General features: G+C 42.5%; 1 protein-coding gene across 1 annotated transcript in view; it reads right to left on the bottom strand.

The window, feature by feature from the left end:
• Positions 1–614: 614 nt before the first annotated feature.
• The window catches only part of LOC137379821 (tryptophan 5-hydroxylase 2-like), a 44,690-nt gene continuing 20,707 nt past the window's right edge, over positions 615–24,597 (bottom strand). Inside the window, exons 6-11 of the mRNA XM_068051196.1 lie at positions 22,593–22,789; positions 22,372–22,507; positions 15,906–16,032; positions 9,161–9,256; positions 8,928–9,061; positions 615–895 (exon numbers count right to left, since the gene is read on the bottom strand). Coding sequence (XP_067907297.1) covers positions 721–895; positions 8,928–9,061; positions 9,161–9,256; positions 15,906–16,032; positions 22,372–22,507; positions 22,593–22,789 — 865 coding nt within the window. The 3' untranslated portion in view covers positions 615–720. The remainder of the gene's footprint in view (positions 896–8,927; positions 9,062–9,160; positions 9,257–15,905; positions 16,033–22,371; positions 22,508–22,592; positions 22,790–24,597) is intronic.

Raw genomic sequence — 24,597 nt, 5'->3', positions numbered from 1 at the left:
ACTGGCATCATCGATGTCACTGTAGCAGAGTTTCATACAAGTGAGGCTTAGAAAGACAATTCTGGAGTGCCACAGTCTATCTGTGCCTGTAGTGGTGAACCATTAAATCAATATAAAGTTTGTTTCAAAATATTTTACATTTCAGAAATCAAGAAAATTAATCTATTAATCATTTGATCATACCCTCAACCTGGTGTTTGTTTTTATACAATGGTATCAATTTAATAATCAGAATGAATTTAGAGAGGGGCATATTTTTATGTTATTGTTTGTGGAAACATAAGCAAGCCTACTTATATCATTAGTTTATGATAGCATCAGCTTATTACTGACATCACTATAAATTATACCATTGTTCAGTTGGTTAATTCTGCAAGGTTTCACAGGGAATGTATTCAGGTCAATAAATTGCAGTTTATCGCATTCCCTCTCAATTAAATCAGTTTAAACTAGAGACAGACATTAATTTTATGAGATCATCCTCCGAGCTGTGGGATGTGTCTGTTACTTGTTGTCAAATTAATGCAGAATTGACTGGGGTTTTCCATAATATTCTTTGTGTCTTAGGACTGTGGAGCACATCCAAGAGCAATAGAAACTTTACTAAAACATCCAAATAAGTTATTAAATATTTTGCGGGCAGGTTACGTCACAGTACTTAGTGTCATTTCTGCTAGTGGCATTTACACCAAAATGAATATGAGATCTATGTGCACACTGTCAAATTCCTAAGTGTTTGTTCATTTTTGATAAAGCATCACACACTGTGCTGAGATCACTCCGGATGTCTTGAACAACTTTTTCAATGCTTCTGGTATCCTTGAGCATTTCAATGCTTTGGGTATATGGGTTGTAGTGTACAGAGTAAGGGCGTTTGACTGATTTTGAAAATTCCCTGAAAGAATAAAATGCATGATTTGTAATAAAGTTTAGTTAGAATTGTATCTAAAACAGTTTAACAAGTAGCACTGGATAACAGGAATTCAGGAAGATAGGTAGCATAGAATTCGAAAAAGCCTTTTGTCCCATAAAGACTGCTCCTTCCACAGACCATGTACAATCTACCCTATTATGCACTCCTTCTCACGTGCCTCAGCTCCTGAAAGAATGCTCTGATTCCCAAAGGTAGTTAGGCAAAAATCCAAAATATATATCTATATTTATTCACAGGATGTGGCAGTCACTGGCAAACCCAGCATTTATACCCATCCCTCATTGCCATTGAGAAGGTGGTGGTGAGCCGCCTTCTTGAACCATTGCAGTCCGTGTGGCGTAGGTGCACCCACAGAGCTGTTAGGCGAGGAGTTCCAGGAAGTTGACCCAGCAAAAGGTGAATAGTCAACTATCTTCAAACTCAGGCGGCTGCCCTCCAAATCCCATCGCATGAGGAGAAGGCTATGATGTCCCATAGAGTACTAACTCAACACAGTCCTGAAACCTCCCTATCCTCCCACTTCTACAAATGAGAATACCTACCCAAGGAGGCTAATATCCTAGTACCTCACAGCCACAGGACAACAAAATATTACGCTACTAAAGTTCAAATGTTCAAAGGCTGATTGACAGCAGCCTTGTCATTTACCGCACCAGCACTTTGGCAGCAAATTTAGTTCCGATCCTCTGATAGCAAAAAGCGCTCTGCGTTAGCTAGGTTTTGTTAGATGAAGATCACTGCCAGTCTTTACACGCATAGGGGATGGGAGAGAAAACTTGTCAGGGAAAGATCCCTTCCTGTATCCCTCAACCACAGAACAATTAGGAACAGGCTGATCAAAAAGAGAAAGACAGATCATAAGCCCATTCAAACATATGGTCATGTTTAACTTTAGAAACGAAATTTAAAAAACAAATTCGGCTTCACTCCAAATGATTTGTTAGATCTGCAACTACACCACCTGGTGGATCAAAGACAGAGCAGCACATCAGTGTCCATGAAAGTAACTACAGACCAGGGTTTGCCTCCCTCACGTGAGAATCGCACAAACTGAAAATGGCTTCCTGCGGAGGAGGGAGAAAATAGGAGAGAAAAAAATAAACAGTACTTCTTGGTTAAAATTAGTATAACTTTAATGATTGAATGAACAATTAGTTCCCACAAAAATACAATAAAACAGATTGCACTTTTTCTTTTGCTGAAAGATAATTTTCTTTAGCCCCTGATCTGTCATTATGTTTATCAGGCTGGTTATTTTTGCCGATCAGCTAGGTAACAAGAGTCCGCACACCCTCTCAAACAACATAGGAATATAGGAGCACGAATAGGCCATTCAGCCCATCGAGCTTGTTCTGCCATTCAATGAGGTCATGGCTGATCTGCGACCTAACTCCATATACCTGCATTTGCCCCATATCCCTGAATACCTTCAGATAACAAAAATCTATCAATCTCAGATTTTAAATTTATAACTGATCTAGCGTCAATTGCCATTTGTAGAAGAGAGTTCGGAACTGCTATCACCCTTGGTGTGTAAACTGTTCCCTCACTTCACTCCTGACATGTCTAGCTCTAATTTTTAGACTACACTCACTAGTTCTGGACTCCCCAACTAGCGTAAATAGTTTCTATCTGCTCCATCTGTTCTCTTTAATATCTTGAAAACTTCGAGTCAATCATTCCTTAACCTTCTAAATTCAGGTAATAAGGCCCTAATTTATGTAAACTCTCATTGTAATTTAACCCTTGAAGTCGAGTTATCATTCTGGTATATCTATGTTGCACTCCCTCCAAGGCCAATATATCTTTCCTAAGGTGTAATGCCCAGAACTGCTCACACTACTCCAGCTGTGGTCTAACTCGAATTTTGTATAGCTGAAGCATGACTCCTACCCCCTGGTATTCTAGTCCTTTAGCTATAACTGCCAGCATTCCATTAGCCTTTTTCATTATTTTCTGTACCTGTTCATGATATTTTAATGATCTATACACCTGGGACCTCAAGTCTCTTTAGACTTCTATCTCTAGCTTTTCCCTTTTTAGAAGGTATCCTGTTCTGTTCTTTTTAGGTCCAAAGTCGATGACCTCACATCTGCCTACATTGAAATCCATTTGCCACAGTTTTGTCCATTCACTTAATCTAACAGTACCTCTTTGTAATTTTATGCTTCCATTTACCTTGTTTACAATCCTACCTATCTCAGTATCATCAGCAAATTTGTAATGTGGTTTTCTATTCCATCATCTAAGGCAGTAATAAAAACAGCGACTAGTTGAAGTTCCAACACAGATCCTTACAGGATGCCATGAGTCACATCCTGCCAGTTTGAGTACCTATCCTTCTGCATAAACATCATAGACCTGAAGCATGCATTTCAATTTTGGATTGAAGGGAGACTGTTGAATCTACGCTGCCTTCAGTCCAAAACCAAATTCACTCCAACCTCAGAGTTCAAGCTTCAGCATGCAGACAATGCTTGTGTGCGCACTTTCTCTGAAACTGAGCTCCAGATCATTGTCGACTCCTTCTCCGAAGCATATGAGAAAATGGGTCTTTCACTAAACACTCGGAAAATGAAGGTCCTCTTCTAACCAGCTTCCACAGCACAACACCTCCCCCCATCAATCAAGATCAATGGTGAGATCCTGGAAAATGTGGACCATTTTCCAGATCTTAGGTGCCTCCTCTCGGCACAGGCAGACATAGATGACGAAGTTCATCATCGCCTCCAATGTGCTAGCTCAGTATTCGGCCGACTGAGGAAGAGAGTATTTGAGGATCAGGGTCTCAAACCTGAGACTAAGATCATAGTTTACTGGGCAGCATTGATCACTGTGCTCCTACATGCTTCAGAGACTTGGACAACCTAAAGCAGGCACCTCAAAGCACTGGGAAAGTATCACCAGAGGTGCCTCTGCACAATCCTCCAAATCCAGTGGCAAGAAAGGCAGCATCCTCTCCCAAGCCAACCTGCCCAGCATCGGGGCCCTAATCACCCAAAACCAGCTCCGCTGGGTGGGACATGTCATTCACATGCCTGACACCAGACTCCCGAATCAGCTGTTCTACTCAGAACTTGGTCATGGCAGGAGACTCCCAGGAGGACATCGGAAACACTTTAGAGATGTCCTCAAAACATCCATGAAGAGATCAAACATCCACGTTAACTCGTGAGAGTCCCTGGCTCGTGACAATCCTAGATGGAGAAAGCTCATTCAGGAAGGCTTCGTACACCTTGAGGGATTTCGTCAGGAGGTGAATTCGAGGCATCAGAGGGAGCGCACAAACTTCCAACTACTCATTTATCTGACCCTTCAAACCATCCACCTGCCCCTCACGTGGCGGAGTCTGCAGATCACACACTGGACTTAGCAGCCATCTCAGAACCCATCATACAACAGCAGAAGCAAGTCAACCTCGATCCCAAGGGACTGCCTAAGAAGAAGGGGGAGAGGTAGCATGCATTTTACTTATTGTGTACAGGGGAAACGGTGGGACTGAGTAGAATTCTAATTATTGTCAAAGGAATAGTAGCACATTACAGCTTAATGCAACAGCAAGTATCATTGATTAAAAAAAAGCCCAGCAAACAATCCAGAATTACTGTGTTCAGATATTGAAAAAGCGTGGGCACACTCATGACCCTTTCCACAGGACGCATACTTATGTATTACAATGCTAAGCAGTATTAACTCACATCTATTCATGAGACCATTACATATACACAGCTAGATTATACATAGTTGCATGCCTGGTGTTAAACTTTAAGTTCTGAGGGTGCATATCAGAAATTCTAGCCCGAAAGTCAAAGCAGCCCATAGAATTTCCCTACACATGAAGTTTTGTGCCAGACACGCACAGCACAGCACATTTACCACTATCCAAGAATAATAGATTGTACCCTCATTTCATTAATATGTGATCAATATGTCTCTTGAAATTGCTCCATTCAACAAAGGAAGATCAAACATTTTGTTAATTTAAATCTTATCTCAGCTAATTTCAAATCTCTTTGTCTCAGCATAGTGACTTAACTATTGGGTGAATTTTTCAATATTAGGCACTGAAGCGGTGAGACAATGAAGCAGCAAGTTTAGCAATGAGCAGGAATCTTGGTGGTTCAGCCCCAGGTGATTTTCCAAGCTCTGCATTGTTAACTATCCACAGTGAGTTCCCAGCTCAGGCTGGAGCTGGCTGCAGATACTCAAAGTCAGTGGAATATGGGAAACAGCCTGAAGTTGCAACTCTTATAGGCTTTTTAAAGAAATGTGAAGAGACAGAATTCTGACCAGACAGAGGAACAGCACCTCAATTTTCAGATTTAGCTTTGAAGATGCTGATGGATAAATATAGAATAAATATAGGGATCCCAGGCACTTCCTTTACGGTAGCAAGTGTCCACTAGAGTACATGCAATGATGAACATCGAAAAGACATCCCAGAGGTTTGTCCCATATTTGAGACTAGGCTGAGCACTTCTTTGGCCTCCTTATCTCGAGAGACAATGGATAAGCGCCTGGAGGTGGTCAGTGCTTTGTGAAGCAGCGCCTGGAGTGGCTATAAAGGCCAATTCTAGAGTGACAGGCTCTTCCACAGAGAAATTTGTTCGTCGGGGCTGTTACACAGTTGGCTCTCCCCTTGCGCCTCTGTCTTTTTTCCTGCCAACTACTAAGTCTCTTCGACTCGCCACACTTTAGCCCCGCCTTTATGGCTGCACGCCAGCTCTGGCGAACACTGGCAACTGACTCCCACGACTTGTGATCAATGTCACAGGATTTCATGTCGCGTTTGCAGACGTCTTTAAAGCGGAGACATGGACGGCCGGTGGGTCTGATACCAGTGGCAAGCTCGCTGTACAATGTGTCTTTGGGGATCCTGCCATCTTCCATGCGGCTCACATGGCCAAGCCATCTCAAGCGCCGCTGACTCAGTAGTGTGTATAAGCTGGGGATGTTGGCCGCCTCGAGGACTTCTGCGTTGGAGATACGGTCCTGCCACCTGATGCCAAGTATTCTCCGGAGGCAGCGAAGATGGAATGAATTGAGACGTCGCTCTTGGCTGACATACGTTGTCCAGGCCTCGCTGCCATAGAGCAAGGTACTGAGGGCACAGGCCTGATACACTCAGACTTTTGTGTTCCGTGTCAGTGCGCCATTTTCCCGCACTCTCTTGGCCAGTCTGGACATAGCAGTGGAAGCCTTTCCCATGCGCTTGTTGATTTCTGCATCTAGAGACAGGTTACTGGTGATAATTGAGCCTAGATAGGTGAACTCTTGAACCACTTCCAGAGCGTGGTCGCCAATATTGATGGATGGAGCATTTCTGACATCCTGCCCCATGTCACTATGGGGTGACAAAGAAGGCAGGGCACTGGGCCTAGCTCGCTTATCCTCGGCAAGCCTTTGAATTTAACGCAGCAATTTCTGCCATTAGGATTGGATCTTTGGACATGACGACTATACATTTTGGGGCATCTGAGATACTCTCTCGAATGCAGTAGTGCTGGTTATCCTGGGAATCTGATGTTCAACGGTGTGCCTGTATTGCCCTATATCTAATTCTACAATAGCCTCGTAACAATAGGGCCTCTTTTTGATCTGAACTAGATATCACATCTTTCACAAGTGTCCTCATGCAAAGTTCTCCAATCAACTCTGAAGGTAAACTCAAGCGTTTAGGCGAGGTCAGATACAAATCATTAAACTGCTTTATTTTAAAGACAGCAAGTGTACATACGGAGCAACAGCCAAAGCAACCTCCCCTTCTATTACTCAATGTCACTTTGCTCCTTGAAAAATGAGGGAAAAGTAATAAACCATATTGTTTGTCCCTTTCATGGGCTGACTTCCTTGTTATTGGTAATATCCTTCTTTCTAGATATCTTTTAACTGCAAAAACTGACCTCCTGCACTTTAGCTTCCAGCTTTGGGCTCCTGGCCTATACGTCATAGTCTCCTGTTTAACACATGACTGTCCTTTTCTCTGCATTCCTAGAAGGGGAATGGTTGTGGCTCTGATTTCCTCCCTGTTCAGTGATTCATCAGTAGGCCCAGTTAAGAAATAAAGCTAGCTACTTCTCTTCCCCCTTGGGGTGTGAGTTTAAAGAGACATCTCTTGCTATTCTCAAAGCAATGGGACCATTCTGGCAAGGGGGCCTGGATGAGACAACTAGCCCTCACTGTATCTTTTTGAAATAGACTATAGACTGTTTCAGCCCACAAACTGGCTTGTCTGGCTTTAATACATTTCTTCAATAGCTACAGCCTGTGGCTTTATTGAAACCTGTGTGATTTCACTTTGTCTTCAAACACAATACTTAAACATAACTCAATTCCAAAACCTTCCCGTGAAGGGAAAAATGATCAAAAATTTCAAAACATAACCAAAAAAGCAAACATGATGGACAGAATATGCTGCTCACTCTCCCTATTATGCAGAATTAGCATTCTAGAAATGAACGCCTCCCCCCCACCCTCTACCACCAACCCCCCCACACCCTACCCCCCACAGCTTCCTGTATCTCTTCCAATGTTCCTGGTCACAATTCCCCAAACAGTGTTTTTTCCCCAGGCAACACAAGGTAGGAACAGAAAATGCTGGTGCATTTCTAGAATTTTCTGTTTTTATTTCAAATTTCCAACATTCGCAGCTTTTCCTTTTTAGTTATAATTGGCATCCTCTGAAGTGCTCCACATGGAGTCCTCACATCACTTCAGTTTTTACAAGGACGACTGAGAAGAGTCCAGAATGTGTTTTGTCGAGCGTCACTGCAAACTACATTTTCAAAAAAAAAACTGCAATTTTACTTATCACACAAAATGTTTGGGAAACTTCAATGTTATTTTCATCACGATGAAACCATGCTTAGCAATATTCAGTCCGATTATTTAAACAAATGAGGGGCAATGGTTTTGCCAAACACTTGTTTTGTGTGAAGACAGTGCCCTTTTAAAGTGAGACAAAGGACAATGAAAAGGCTGGCTAACTGGGCTTGTGTCCCACTTAACTGCCAGCGACAGCTTGATTATCTACAACAACAACAAATATTATACAGCGCCTTTGATGTAAAAGAATGTCCCAAGGCACTTCACAGAAGCATTATAAAATAAAGCATGACACCGACCACAAAGGAGATATTAGGTCAGATGACCAAAAGCTTGGTCAAAGAGGTTTTAAGGAGTGCTTTAAAGGAGGAAAGCAAGATGGAGAGGTAGAGAGATGTAGGGACGGTATTCCAGAGCTTGGAGCCTAGGCAATGGAAGGTGCCACCAATGGTGGAGCGATTGGAATCAGGGACGCACAAGGGGCTAGAATTAGTTGAGCACAGATATCTTGGAGGCTTGTGGGGCTGGAGGAGATTACAGAGACGGGGAGGGGGCGAGGTCATGCGGGATTTGAAAACAAGGATGAGATTTTAAAATCAAGATGCTCCTTGATCGGGAGCTAATGTACACCTCTCCACCTCGCTTTCCTCCTTTAAGACACTCCTTAGAACCTACCTCTTTGATCAAGCTTTTGGTTATCTGACCTAATATCTCCCTTTTTTCATACTTTGTTTTATAATGCTCCTGTGAAGTGCCTTGTAGCATTTTATTACGTTAAAGGTGCTATATAAATATAAATTGCTGTTGGGATACTGCAGCCAATGAATAAAGTTACCTGCTAATTAGTTCCATGTTCATCACTCCAATGTGTTCTCTCAGATTTGTATTGCAGTCGCTTTCAATTTTGATCGCTTTATAGCTATAACAGGCAAACAGTGTTAACAGCCATTCACCTGCTATAAGTACTGGGGTCTGCGTTAGCAGACAAATGCTTAACAGATTCAATTGATATTCCTGCTATTACTATTCTAATGCAGGCATTGACCAGTTTATTTTACACCTCCACTAAAACAGTAAAGGAATGCAATGCAAATATTGTGTTAAGCACTTGTCTGCTAATATCATCAACAGTCAGTTCTAGATTTTAGAGGGAAAAAAAATTACTTGCCTCATTTTGTCTTTGGCCTCCTCAAAACTTTCTGACAAAAAATAAGCTTCCTGGAAGGTAGTGATAAGGCATTCCTGCGTGCAGGTTGTCTTAGGATCAAATGGCTTCACAATCGCTTTGTCCGACAGTGCATGCTGTGAGAGACAATTACATGTAAAACAGAAATCACTTGATTATGAACGACAATGCGTTTCATTGTAGGTAGAAAATAAAATCAAAAAGCAATTTCTTGCCTTTAGTTCTCCGATAGAAGACAGAAGTCCTGCACCGTAAGCACGCAGCTGCCCTTCTTGCTTACAGAGCCCAAACTCCACAGTGAAGAAGTAGCACTGTAGAGTGACACATAAATTCTAGATTACTGTGACTGCCTATATTTCCTGTAAAGTCATCAAAAAATGGCTCTTGCATTCGATGGTACTTCAAACAACTACATGAGTAATTTGCTGATTTTTTTTTAATGTACTGCATGACATAATGAGTAAATAGATAAACATGCAGGCTCTTATGGCAATTTACGCAGCTGGACATTCTGAAGCACATCATCTATCCCAGGAGCAGTGCTAGGTAACAGTAACTGTGGCAACTACATACTCTCTGTCACCAACCTGCATAATTATGAATCACTAGCACTCAATCTGTTGATCACTAACTGTGATAATTACCAAGTTCTTTTATGATCATGCAGATTTTCAAATGCAGAGCAAATCAGACGTAAATAGACCAGTCAGTTTGTTCACAGGCGAGCGTTATCAAGAACAATGTGAAAAATGCTGTTATAAAGAAATTGTCTCATAAACCAATTTATTCAGTCATGATATTATTGTTAACATTCATTTCTGACTATAGATCTTAAAAATAGCAACATGCAACAGTCATACAAGTTATAGTGATAATACCAGTTCATAGAATCATAGAATAGCACAGCACAGAAAGAGACCATTTGGTCCAGCAAGGCTGCACCAGGTCTTTCGAAAAGCAATCTAGTTAGTCCCACTTCCCCACTCTCCTCATATTCCTGCAATTTTTTCTACTTCAAGTATTTATCCGATTCCCTTCTGAAGGCTACTACTGAACCTGTCTCCACCACCTTACCAGACAATGCATGCCAAATCTTATCCACTCACGTGAAAAGGTTTTTCCACATGTCGGCTCTGGTTTTCCTGCAATCATCTGAAATCCATGCCCACTGCTTATTGACTCTTCAGCTTTCTCTTTCTTTACTCTATCCAAATCCTTCATGATTTTAGACACCTCTAGCAAATCTCCTCTTAGCCTTCTCTGCTCTAAGGAGAACAACCCAAGCTTTTCCAGTCTATTCACGTAACTGTAATCCCTCATTCCTGGAACCATTCTAGTAAATCTCTTTCGTACCCATGTGAAGTCTTTATGTTCTTCCTAAAGTGTGATGCCCAGAAATGGTCACAATACTCCATCTGTGGCTGAACTACTGTTTTATATAGGTTTAGCATAACTTCCTGGCTTTTGTACTCTATGCCTCTATTTATAAAGCCCAGGATCCCTTATGCTTTATTAACCGCTTTGCTAACCTGTCTTGCCACCTTCAAATATGTGTGCACAGCATCCCCTGGTCCCTTTCTTCTTGAACCCCCTTTAAAATTGTACCAGTTAGCACGTATTGTCTTTCCTCATTTCTCCAACCAAAATCTATCACCTCACACTTTTCTGCATTGAACTTCATCTCCATGTATCCAACCAGTCCACCAGCCTGTCTAATCTTTCTCAGTGCTTACTACACTTCCAAGTTTTGTATCATCTGCAAATTTCTATATGCCCAGTATTAAGTCAACAATATATATCAAAAACAACAGCAGTCCTAGTACTGAACCTTGAGGGATGTCACTGTATACCTCCCTTCAATCCAAAAAAAATTCAACACTTCTCCTTTTTTATCCTTTTGCCAATTTGTATCCATGCTGCTACTGCCCCTTTTATCCCACATGCTTCAATTTTGCTAACAAGCCTAAGATGAGGCACTTGTCAAATCCCTTTTCAAAGTTCATGTACACATCAACTGCACTGCAGTCATACACCCTCTTCAGTTACCTCATTAAAAAACTCAATCAAGTTAGTCAAACATGATTTGCCCTTAATAAATCCACGCTGGCTATTCTTCATTAGTTCATGCTTGTTCAAGTGGCTGTTAATTTTCTCCCAGTTTATTGTTTCTAAAAGCTCCCCCCACCACTGGCATTAAACTGACTGGCCTGTAATCGCCAAGTTTATATTTCTCCCCTTTATTAAACAAGGGTGTAACATTTACAATCCTCCAGTCCTCTGGCACCAACCCCGGAATCTAAGGAAGATTGGAATTTTGTGGCCAGCACGTTTACAATATCCATCCTTACTTCCCTCAGCAACCTAGGATGCATTCCATCCGGACTGGGTGACATAATCAATTATAGATTATTTGTGAGGATGCAACATTAGAAATCTATATCTTTACGTAACAAGCACAAAATTCCACCCAAGTGTCACATCTACATTACATAGGATACATCAACAGGATTTTGCAAATAGTTTGCATAAAAATAGCTCACAAAGAATTGCTTCAGGTCACCTATACGTTGACTGACAGAAGGGAGCTTTCCAAATTAGTGAATGGGGCATGTGTGTATTATATGCAGTTAAACCTTATTATTAAGACAGAAGATTTGTATAGTGTCTTGTGTTATTGCAAAGGTCAGTAGGAAAACTCAAGCTCAAGTATAATGAAATTCTGGGAGAAGTTATAGCCAGAGGCATTGCTGTACTGTGTAGGGCTGGGATATGCATTAATAGTTGACCCCGGACATCGCTGCAGGAGTTCCTTAGGGTAGCGTCCTAGGTCCAACTATCTTCAGTTGCTTCATTAATGACCTACCCTCCAACATAAGGTCAGATGTGGGGAATTCGCAGATGATTGCATATTGTTCAGTTCCATTTGCAACTCTTCAGATAAGCAGTCCATGCCCACATGCAGCAAGACCTGGACAACACTCAGGTTTGGGCTGATAAGTGGCAAATAACAATCATATCACAGAAGTGCCAGGCAATGATCATCTCCAACAAAAGAGAATCTAACCAGTCCCCTTGATATTCAATTTCATTACCATCGCTAAACTACCCACACACCCGCCGCCACCAACAACATCCTGGGGGTTACCAGTGACCAGAAACTGAACTGGACTAGCCATATAAATACTGTGGCTCCCATAGCAGGTCAGAGGCTGGGAATTTTGCGGCGAGTAACTCACCTCCTGACTCCCCAAAAGTCGGTCCAACATCTACAAGGCACAAGTCAGGAGTGTGATGGAATATTCCCCACTTGCCTGGATGATTGCAGCTCCAACAACGCTCAAGAAGCTCGACACTATCCAAGACAAAGCAGCCCGCTTAATCGACACCCCATTTATTATCTTAAACATTCACTTCCTTCACCACCGGCACACAATGAAAGCAGTGTGTACCATCTTCAAGAGACACTGCAGAAACTCATTAAGACTCCTTCGACAGCACGTTCCAAGCCTGCGGCCTCTGCCACCTAGAAGGACAAGGGTAGTAGATGCATGGGAACACCATCATCTGCAAGTTCCCCTCCAAGTTACACATCATCCTGACTTGGAACTATATCACTGCTCTTTCACTGTCGCTGGGTCAAAATCCTGGAACTCCCTCTCCAACAGCACTGAGGGTGTATCTACAGGGGTTCAAGATGGTGCTCACTCCCACCTTCTTAACAGCAGTTAGGGATGAGCAATAAATTCTGGCCTAGCCAGTGACATCCACATCCCAAGAACGAATAGGAAAAAAAGGTAGATTAGTTTCCCATACACCAAGACACCAATGTCAACTCTGCTCTGCAGTCCTGCCACATCCAATCATGAATGTGGTAGACAATTAAGCCACTAACTGGAAGAGGTGGCTCCACAAATATTCCCATTCTCAATGATGGGGGAGCCCAGCACATCAATGCAAAAGATAAGGCTGAAGCATTTGCAACAACCTTCAGCCAGAAGTGCCGAGTGGATGATCCATCTTGACCTCCCCCAGAAGTCCCCAGCATCACAGATGCCAGTCTTCCGCCAATTCAATTTACTCCGCGTGATATCAAGAAACGACTGAAGGCACTGGATACTGCAAAGGCTATGGGCCCTGACAAAATTCTGGCAATAATACTGAAGACCTGCGCTCCAGAACTTGCCGCGTCCCTACCCAAGCTGTTCCAGTACAGCTACAACACTGACATCTACCCGGCAATGTGGAAAATTGCCCAGGTATGTCCTGTACACAAAAAGCAGGACAAGCCCAGCCCGGCCAATTACCACCCCATCAGTCTACTCTCGATCATCAGTAAAGTGATGGAACGTCAACAGTGCCATCAAGCGGCACTTGCTTAGCAATAAACTGCTCAGTGATGCTCAGTTTGGGTTCCGCCAGGGCCACTCAGCTCCTGACCTCATTACAGCTTTGGTTCAAACATGGACAAAAGAGCTGAACTCGAGGTGAGGTGAGAGTGACTGTCCTTGACATCAAGGCAATACTTGACTGAGTATGGCATCAAGGAGCCCTAGCAAAACTGGAGTCAATGGGAATCAGGGAGAAAACTCTCTGCTGGTTGGAGTCATACCTAGTGCAAAAGAAGATATTCTGATTGTTGGAGGTCAATGATCTCAGCTCCAGGACATCACTACAGGAGTTCCTCAGGGTAGTGTCCAAGGCCCAACCATCTTCAGCTGCTTCATCAATGACTTTCCTTCAATCACAAGGTCAGAAGTGGGGATGTTCGCTGATGATTGCTCAATGTTCAGCACCATTCGCGACTCCTCAGGTACTGAAGCAGTCCGTGTAGAAATGCAGCAAGAACTGGACAATATCCAGGCTTGGGCCGATAAGTGGCAAGATACATTAACGCCACACAAGTCCCAGGCAATGACCATCTCCAACAAGAGAGAATCCAACCACCTCCCCTTGACATTCAATGCATTACAATCATTGAATCCCCCAGTGTCAATGTCCTGGGGGTTACCATTGACCAGAAACTTAACTGGAGTAGCCATATAAATACTGTGGCTACAAGAGCAGGTCAGAGGCTAGGAATCCTGCAGCGAGTAACTCACCTCCTGACTCCCCAATGCCTGTCCACCATCTACAAGGCACAAGAATACTCTCTACTTGCCTGGATGGGTGCAGCTCCAACAATACTCAAGAAGCTTGACACCATCCAGGACAAAGCAGCCCGCTTGATTGGCACCCCATCCACAAGCATTCACTCCCAGCAACGCACCAGGGCTCCTTAGACAGCACCTTCCAAAACTGCGACCTCTACAACCTAGACAGACAAGAGCAGCGAATGCATGGGAACACCACCACCTGCAAGTTCTCCTCCAAGCCACAGGTCATCCTGACTTGGAACTATATCGCCGTTCCTTCACTGTCGCTGTGTCAAAATCCTGGAACTCCCTTCCTAACAGCACTGTGGGTGTACCTACCCTACATGGACTGCAGCAGTTCAAGAAGGCAGCTCACCACCACCTTCTCAAGAGCAATTCGGGATAGGCAATAAATGCCGGCCTAGCCAGCGATGCCCACATACCATGAACGAATAAAAAAAACAATGGGTGAAAAAAGTCAGCCTTGTCTGAACTTAGGACATATGACTCATTCTGAAGCTTTATTGGCAAAGGTTTGTGAAAAGTATTCACCTGGTAACGAAAATCAGCAAGTGGTGAGTAGAGGTGATGGTAGTCAAAAATGTCTGAAGTTTCATAGAGTCATAACGGCACAGGAGGCCATTCAGCCCATTGAGTCCATGCCGGCTCTCTGTAGAGCAATGCAATTCGTCCCATTCCCCCGCTCTATCCCTGCAACCCTACAAGTTTATTTCCTTCAAGTGCCCACCAATTTCTTTTTGAAATAATTCATAACCTCCACTTCCACCACCCTCGTAGTCGGTGAGTTCCCGGTCATTACCACTCACTGTATAAAAAAGTTCTTCCTCACATTCTCCCTGCATCGCTTGCCCAAAACCTTAAATCGTGTCCCTTAATCCTTGCACCATCAGCTACTGGGAACAGCTTTTCTTTGTCTACCCTGTCCAAACCTGTGTAGGAAGATTACCAGAAAACAAAAGCACAGCCTTGAATAGTACAAAGGTGGCTGTTTTGTTAGGTTTCAGTCAAACCAGATCCAAAATAGCTTCCAAGCTAGGTGTAAAACTGTTAGATACTATATAAAGCTGCATCTATTTTGTCCCTTGCATGCTGACAACACCAGGTTTTAGCTTGTTGCTTCCTCCATCGGCCTAAATATTGTTGGCATACTGTCAAAAATGCCCATCTGATACCAGTACCTGAAAGAGCCAAAGTTTACTCCAACTGAACCACAGCAAATCTGAGACCTTGCTCTTCTCCTCCCATCAACAGCTAAACCTTTGGCCTTCAGTCCATCAATACCCTGGATAACCAAGTGCACACTCATGGCATTCTGCCTGTCCCTTATCTCAGCTGTCTTCCCCCCTACTTCTGTTCCTTGTCACTGCATTGCTGACCAGTGTTCTATTTGTGTAGAATGAATTTACTCTTATATACCTGAGAAATCTACAAAGTTTTGATGGTTATTGGGAAAACGCCAAAGAATACAGGGGCAATGGCACGAGAGTGAAATCAAGAACACAATGCAAACAAGACAAATTCAATACCAATAAATGAAGGCCACGCTACCTCAATGAAGGCTGCTGAACTGATTTAGGAAGAAGCTGAAAGCCTTCTGGGAGTGATAATAAATTCAACACTTACCATATCCAGTCATTGTAGACAAGCAATCAACAAATCAAACAGAATGTTGAACAATAGCCCCAGTCTTGGAAAAGAGGCAAAAATGGTCTTGAGATGACACAGGCTCTGAACAAATAGACACATGAATACATGGTTGAACTGCTCTATCACACTTGTAAGAAATTCCAAACAAAAGGAAACTTACAGTGGCTAACTTCTGAACATCTTCGTCTGACGCAGCAAGAGAAACGAGGCCTAGTTCTTGTGAAAATTGTGCAAAACTTGGATCTGCCAGAAGAGGTACATGTCCCAGCAGCTCATGGCATGTATCACTGAAAAATATATTTTGAAAGGAGAATTACACTGTGCACAGCAACAGCAATTTATAACAGCTAAATTAACTTGTACATAGGCATCACCGGGTACATGCAGGCACACATATACATCGAATACAGAGGCATATCCAGTTAGCTATGAAATACAATACTCAATTACAACTTTATAAATGTCATAACATTAATTTGTGAGGGTTTTGTTGCTTACACACTGCTTTTTAGGTGGAGACGGCTATTTAAATATTGTCCCTTTGGCTCTGTGACCCACTGGGAGTGGGGGAGGCCTGGGACTGTACAAGAAACCCAGACGTCAGGGAACCCTACACTCTGAAGTTTTAACTCCCCAGTGTGCATGTGACATCCCTGCAGGTTTCCCACCCGGAAGTCAGCCTGATTGATAGGCTTGGTTTCCAGTCGGATGAGTAACACTGGAGAAGAGGCTGCATGACAAGGTTGGTACAAGCCCTGACGTAGTTTGGGGGGGACTGTGGATGGGGTGGGTGGAAGGGGTCGGAATGGGAAGCCTGAGTGTTCAGAGGCCTCAGCGGGTAGGACGTCAGGTGCCTAGGAGAGATCGAAAGCCATGGGGGAAGATCAGAAGGATTAGGGGAGGATGTGTCCAATCACAGTGGATTGGTGACGCAGCCAGATTTGATCTAGCAGTTAAATGGAAAAGGTACTTAACTCTTGAATCCAGCAGTTCTCACCTTTTTGAAGCTGCCAGCCTTCTCCACTTCCTTTTTAAAAGCTGTTATTGATTCTGCTTCCATCACCCTTTTTGATTAGATACTTCAAGTCCATGCACACCTAATTAAAAGTATCTCCTAACCTCTCACGTCATTGTTTGGGGGATGATGTCTAACTGCTCACTAACCAGTGGAAATAGTTTTTCTCAATTTACTTCATCAAAAACTCCAACAATTTTGAAAATCTCTATCAGAACTGTTTTTAACCTTCCTTATTTATTGAGAAGAGCTCTTGGCTGTCTCCTCATAACTTTCTTTGGCCTCCTTGTCTCGAGAGACAATGGGTAAGTGCCTGGAGGTGGTCAGTGGTTTGTGGAGCAGCACTGGGTGTGCGCTGATTCTAGAGGCCAATTCTAGAGTGACAGACTCTTCCACAGGCGCTGCAGATAAAATTGGTTGTCGGGGCTGTTACACAGTTGGCTCTCCCCTTGCGCTTCTGTCTTTTTCCTGCCAACTGCTAAGTCTCTTCGACTTGCCACTCTTTAGCCTCACCTTTATGGCTGTCCGCCAGCTCTGGCGATCACTGGCAACTGACTCCCACGATTTGTGATCAATGTCACAGGACTTCATGTCGCGTTTGCAGACGTCTTTGAAGCGGAGACATGGACGGCCAGTGGATCTGATACCAGTGACGAGCTCGTTGTACAATGCGTCCTTGGGGATCCTGCCATCTTCCATACGGCTCACATGGCCAAGCCATCTCAAGCGCCGCTGACTCCGTAGGGTGTATATGCTGGGGATGTTGGCCGCCTCGAGGACCTCATAACTAAAGACCCTCATATATAGTCATAGAAGTGGGGATAACCTTTTTATAACTGTTGTCCTGAGTGAAATTAATATGGATAGAGTCTCTACATGGGTAGGAGCCCACAGCACAAGTCTGGGCTAAATCCTTTATGCATCAAGCCAACATTAAGATACCAAGGTATCCTTGACAACTGAAGACATGCCATGCCTCAGGTTGCAGTTGTTCTATTCCAGAAAGCCAGTTGGTGAAGGAGAGAACTGGAGCCAATCTTTACACACTTTTATATTTATTTACAGCGTTATACATGACAAGCATACACCTCTTAACCTAACAACCACAACATTTTTACTCTCTATTTATAGGGGCTCAAGTAAATCCCCAATTAATGCCCACCACCTGTATACAATTAAACACAATTAATATAAAATTAACAGCAGTGTTCTGAAGAGATGTGATGTAAGGTCAATTTCAGCATCCTGGACTCTGTATATATTTGGATCTGCATTCTCTCCGTATACCACTTCATATATGAAAAAAAGTGAAAAATAAAAGTAATTTGTTGGTAAAAATGCAAGCAGGAAGAAAAGTGTTATTTTTCTTTGTCATTTTATCCCATTGCTCCTAATCCAACTGAGCACTCTTCACACAAGCGGTTATAACTGTCAAAGATTGAACAGGCTGGAGCTCTATTTCTAGAAAAGAGAAGACTGAGGTGTGACTTGATTGAGGTCCTTAATATTATGAAAGGGTTTAATAGGGTACATGTACAAAAGATGTTTTCACTTTTGGGGGGGTTTCCAAAACTCGGGGGCATAATATAAGATAGTCACCCCAATAGGAAATTTAAGAGAAACTTCTTTACCCAAAGGGTAGTCAAAATATGGAACATGCTACCACAAGAAGTAATTGAGGAGATAGTACAGGTGCATATATTGTCACGGTCCTGTGTTTTTTTTCTCTCTCTTCAGAAATATTGCGGTGCACCTTTAAGACTGTATAAGATCAGTACATCTTTATGACAGAATGTTCCGGAGGCTCAGTGAGCCAGAGTGCATTCTGGTTGCCAAGCTACAGCCAGAGAGAGAGAGAGAGAGAGAGGGGACATGAGATTCAATGTTGCAGTTTTGACTTTTAAAATTAGCTGAGCAGCATTCAGTTGAGAGCTCTAAGACAATTTAAACTGAAGGAAGAAAAGCTGTATTATTTCTCTCTCAAAATTCGATATAGCTTCAAGCTGAATTAATTTCATAAAAAATAAGAGAAAAGCTTTTTCCTTTCACAACAAATTATTGATATCTGCTGTGTTCATCTCTGGGGAAAAAAGAGTTTAATACTACACCGGCCGAACTGTTGAACCCCTATCTTTGGAAGGACCTTCTGTTTTCATCAGACCTTGGAAGACTGCAAGTGAACTTTGAGTGTGTTGTATTGGAAGACCATTGGTCAGGAATGTAATTTGCAAATACTTTATTTTATTTATTTTTTTTGGTCAGCTAATTTAAAACCAATTATATGTATGCGAATGCAGAAGATAGATTTTTAAATAAGTTATAAAGTCTTTAGATATTGGTTTATCTTAGTAGTGTTTAAGATTTTAGTTTTTTAATAAATAGTTAATTTGTTGATATCTAAAGATACCTGAAATAAAAACAAGAGATGCTGGAATCACTCAGCAGGTCTGGCAGCATCTGTGGAAAGAGAAGTAGAGTTAACGTTTCGGGTCAGTGACCCTTCTTCGGAACTGACAAATATTAGAAAAGTCACAGATTATAAGCAAGTGAGGTGGGGGTGGGGCAAGAGATAACAAAGGAGAAGGTGCAGATTGGACCACATAGCTGACAAAAAGGTCACGGAGCAAAGGCAAACAATATGTTAATGGTGTGTTGTAAGACAAAGCATTAGTACAGATTAGGTGTAAATACACTGAATATTGAACAGCAGCAAGTTCCGTCAGTTCCGAAGAAGGGTCACTGACCCGAAACGTTAACTCTGCTTCTCTTTCCATAGATGCTGCCAGACCTGCTGAGTGATTCCAGCATTTCTTGTTTTTGTTTCAGATTTCCAGCATCCGCAGTATTTTGCTTTTATCTAAAGATACCTGGTTTGATTTGCTTCATTCGGGGGTTACTAGATTGTTCAATTTGGTTGCTTTTTTCTTTGATTTGGAAAGGTTAAAGAAATAATTTGCGACCTGAATTGACAGTGCATTGCTCTCACCGCAATCAGAATTATATATATTGATTGGGGGCTTTGTCCTGAGCGGTCGTAACAATATGGAGAAGCTAGGTAAATACATGAGAAAGGAATAGAAGGTTATGCTGATAAGGGTGTGATGAATTAAGGTGGGGAAAAGCTCGTGTGGAGCATACAAACCAGCATGGACTAGGTGGGCCTAGTTAGGTGTCAGCTGTGGCACAGTTGGTAGCACTCTCATCTCTGAATCACCAGGTTCTGGGTTCAAGTCCCACTCTAGGGCTTGAGGATTAAAATCAAGGCTGATACTCCAGTGCAGTACTGAGGGAGCATTACACTGTTGGAGGTGCTGTTGTTTGAATGAGATGTTAAACTGAGGCCTCCTCTGCTTGCATGGGTGGATGTAAAAGATCCCATGGCACTATCTCAAAGAACAGCAGGGGAGTTCTCCCCAGTGTCCCGGTCAATATTTATCCCTCAATCAACATCATGAGAAACAGATGATCTGGCTATTATCACATTGCTGTTTGTCGGAGTTTGCTGTGTGCAAACTGGCTACTGCGTTTCCTAAATTACAACCCTGACTACTCTTCAAAAGTACTTCATTGACTGTAAAGCAGTTTGAAATGTCCAGTTGTCATAAAAGGCGCTAGTTTGTCTTTCAAATGTTTCTGTGCTGTAAATCCAAAGTAATTCTGTTATTTACTAATGTGCCACAGTAAAACTGACTAAAAGCCAATGTTCCCAAGAGTGCCCGATGGTATAAATTTCCATTAGAGAGTCACAGTGCTCTGTGGTACAGCTTTAAAACCATACTACAAGACTCAGGCTTTATAATAACCCTTTTGTTTTAACAGAGATCTGTCTCAGCAGGTTGCACTGCCCCAGGATTTCTCAGTATTCTGAGCTGGGCTTTTACTTACTGCAGGTGCAAACCCATCGCAGCCATGTTAACAAGGCAGGAATTGACATCGCTATCTGGGTGCCTCAGGTGAGGGATTCCCAATGAAACATGGCACTGTGACCTGCCTCTGGACACCTGCCAATAGAAGGCATGCAGGGTCCCGAGGCAGGCCAACAGAAAAAGGTAGGTGCCTTCATTTAGTTTCTCCACCTTCCCACCGAGGTACATTCAGGTAATCGGGGATTTCTGATCTCCATTAGCAGCCAGAAGCCCCTGATCTCGGAGGCCTGACATGCAGCTGCAAGCACTGCACTTAAATCCCCTCCTTCTTCTGTCAGCACTATGTCCTGCCAGGCTGCTCCCAGGCCCAGGCAACCAACACCCAAGAAAATCCATGGCATTTTCATTTTCAGATGGAATAGAAATAATGGGCAGATGGCTATTAGGTGACCAAGGCTAACCTCTACATCCATGGACCCTGATGCCACTGAGAAACACTTCAATAGCAGAGCTAGAAGCCCTAGCATATGTCTTTCCACATCCATCACTTCTAACTGGAAGAAACGTGTGCTGTACAGCTTTAACACACTGAAAGAGTTGGTGCCAAAGCTGTGCATAATGCTTGAAATAGCACCTCCCTATGGCAGCATGCCCTGAGAGTGTTGCTCACACTGGGAGCGCTGGACTGCAGACCCACCATTACTAATTATTTCTAAGACAAGTTTTATTCGGATTGAGTACTGCACAGATCTTATTGCTGCAATCAAGAATGGCCATAAATCTCATGCTCCCTTGTAGCTTATAAACTAGTTATTCCAGCTGTGCTCCCAGGAAAAGGCACCCATTGACAGCTTGCTGCTGCAGAATAAGGGAGAAAATATCTATGCCTGTCACTCCAGCTCACTCTTACAAACCTTCTGGAGGCAATTTAGAGAATGACATCTGTAGAAACAGATATAGAGTTACGAACCCATACAATGGTTATTTACCCTCTTAGCCAAGGGTGTGTTATACTGAAGAATCGATAGTGGGATTAAAACACTGAAATAGACCATGCATTTAATTTAATCTTTCGCAGGATTATTTTGCTATCATTTTACACTAATCTGCATTTACACTACAATTGCAGTGTTGCTACAAAATGGTTTTGCCACATCTACGCTGCAGCAATAAGTTATAAATGCAGCAGCAGCACATAACCTAACTCCAGAGTAAAAGTCCCTGAAGGACGGATCTGCATTGTACGAAGTTAAAACACCTTTCACCAACTCTCCAGTTGTAGTATAAATGCAACCCATGATTTGATATTGACCCATGATTCAGAAATGCAGTTGCAATCAGATGATCATTGTCTCTGGGTATTACAGCTCCTTCTGTGTCTCCTCTGGGAGTAGTTTCCTCCCAAAATTAGGCAAAAGCCCTCTTTATCCCATGATGGCAATGTAATAAGTAGCAGAATCTGTTCAGCAGCCAAGAGGATCTGGAAAAGCAAAACATCTAAAAAATGCCTCTTCAGCATAAATGCAATAACGACAGGAATAGCCTCAGGATGGTAGATAAAAAGTAAAAGTCAAGGTTTTACTCTGGAGACAAGCATGGGTTATATAATTTCACATGCCTGAGGTTCCATTAAATTACAGGCAGATTGCTGAATGGTTTTGGAGAAGCATTACTAACTAAATCGCAAAACGATCTCCGAGTTACTTAGTACATTGAAGAAAAGGAGGCTGGGAAACAGAACTTACGGTTCTGGTGTGTAAAAGGGATCCGAACCGTGACGCACATACTGAGTGCAATGGAAAACTCGAAAAGCTAATCCAGCCAAAAAGTCTCTTGGGGACAAATATCCAGCTACTGGTCGGACTACAAAGCCTGATCGTTCTGAAACATGAAGGTACTTAAATTCAGTCCATAAATTAAGGAGAAAAAATGCATATTAGTGCATAATAAATGTAATCCCAAATACCTTTCAAAAACACTGACACATCTTCCAGTTGTGGAACATTATCCTCTCTGTAGCCACAGTACTTTGTTAGAAGAGGGAAATTCTTAAGGTACTCTTGACATGCATGAGTTGGATAAAGTTTTGTCAGCTCTCTGAACACCGTCCCCCAAGTCTTAATTTCTTCTTCTGTGTATTCAACTCTGGGAATAGGCTGACCGCTAGAGGGGAGAATGGGACATGTTATTGAACGATCATCATTTCTGCTGGATGTGGAATTACAAGTTTTCCATCATCTGGTTAAAAAATAAGTGTCTCTCGACAGACAACTGGTCGATTAAAATTTGCGTAGCTGCCCGCATCTTACAGCTGGCGATTATAAAGGCAATACACACATTGGTAATCTGTGCTTTATAGGGTTAAATATTCCAGTAATAATTCAGTATATTGGTGTAAGTTGCATTATCATAGTATGTGAGCTTATTTTTTTTTAAACTGGCTGGTCCAAGTAAACTGTTGCTTTCTAGAACCAATAGTGATAAATAGAAAAAAACAGTGAATGCTGGAAGTCTGAAAAAAAAAGAAAATTATGAAAAAGCATAGCAAAACCCTTGGCATATGAAAGAAAAGAGCAGGTTAACATGGAGATGCTACGACAATGTAGAAACATTTTCAAATTCCCAATGGCCATTGATAAAATTAGTCAGTTTACTCAGTTTCAAGTTATCACTAGACAGAACTATCAAACCCAAAACATATCAAAATAGGAAGGGCAATTGTTCTATAAGAGATCAAATGGTATGTGGCTCACACAAGAAAACACTGCACCTTAATGCATGTTTCACAGGCAAGTGCGCAGATTGTTGTCATTCTTTAGCAATTAGAATTATGCAACAGCTCTGTGAAGAAGAAGCATGGATTGCTGTCTGGCTCCTAAAATGTATTGGTTATGTGCAGCAACCATAGCCAGTGACACCTCTGTTCAACTTTCAGACCATTGCAGAGAACAACGACAAGGCAAAACCAAGGCCCTCAATGAGCAGACATTTAGGATGCTGAAGCAACCCTTTCGCTGCTTGAGGCCAGTCGAAGGGGACCTTAGAATCTGCCCAGAGGTGTGCAAAATGATAGGTGTACAATATACAATGCTGCCATGATGGGGGCCACAGTCTGGATTTCGATGGTGAGCAGTTGAAAATCATAGAAGAGGTGGAGAATGATGGTGCTCAATAACCAACTATCATTGACCAGCCACTGCAATCAGTGAGAGATGTGTGTTAGGATCTCAACAGCTAGTTCTTCTAATGACTTCCTCCATTGGGCATATTTATAACTACAGAACTGCTGTTTATATTACCAGTATTTCTTTGTATAATAAACTATGTATCAGCTTTACTGTTGGATGATTGACACTTCCTTTTCTGCGAATTGAAAGAATGACAGACTGTGAGAAGTATTAAAAGTGAATACAATTTATTTTATATTTTAGTGCATATGTGTAGGGTTTTGTCATTTATTCTGGTGCATTTTCCCTTGAGTGTCATAAACTTCTGTATGTTGGCCGTTGGTGTGGCCTCCCACTGGATGCTCCCATAGTTGAAGGAGTTGACTGGTGGCTACTGCATAGCTGAATGGCCAACTGTAGTAGATACACCGCTGCCTGTACCTACCAGCAGATGTGATTACATCAGTCCCTGTAATATCCTTTGCCAGAGCCAGTGCGGGCTGTTTGCTTTAGAGAAAACATCTACTGTCACTTGTGCAGGGCTATAGAACTATCACTGACACTGATTGCTCCTCTGCTAAGGCCATGTATGCAACCACTGGGGGACCCTTACAGGGTCCACTTATTGATGTGAGTACAGAGAGTGGGAATCTATGAGGTCCTTCCTGAGGTTGTCTGTATCCATTCTGCCAGTACAATGGATTTTGTTGTGAGGACTTCTTATACTTTGGATCCCAAAGTCTCCAGAGCAGCAGCATTCATGAGAGATATTACCACTGGGTCTTATTAATTGCATTCTTAATG

The sequence above is a fragment of the Heterodontus francisci genome, chromosome 18, assembly GCF_036365525.1.
Source record: "Heterodontus francisci isolate sHetFra1 chromosome 18, sHetFra1.hap1, whole genome shotgun sequence".
NCBI classification, from domain to species: domain Eukaryota; kingdom Metazoa; phylum Chordata; class Chondrichthyes; order Heterodontiformes; family Heterodontidae; genus Heterodontus; species Heterodontus francisci.
Note: the sequence above shows the minus strand (reverse complement) of the source record. Positions and strands in the feature narration are given on the sequence as shown.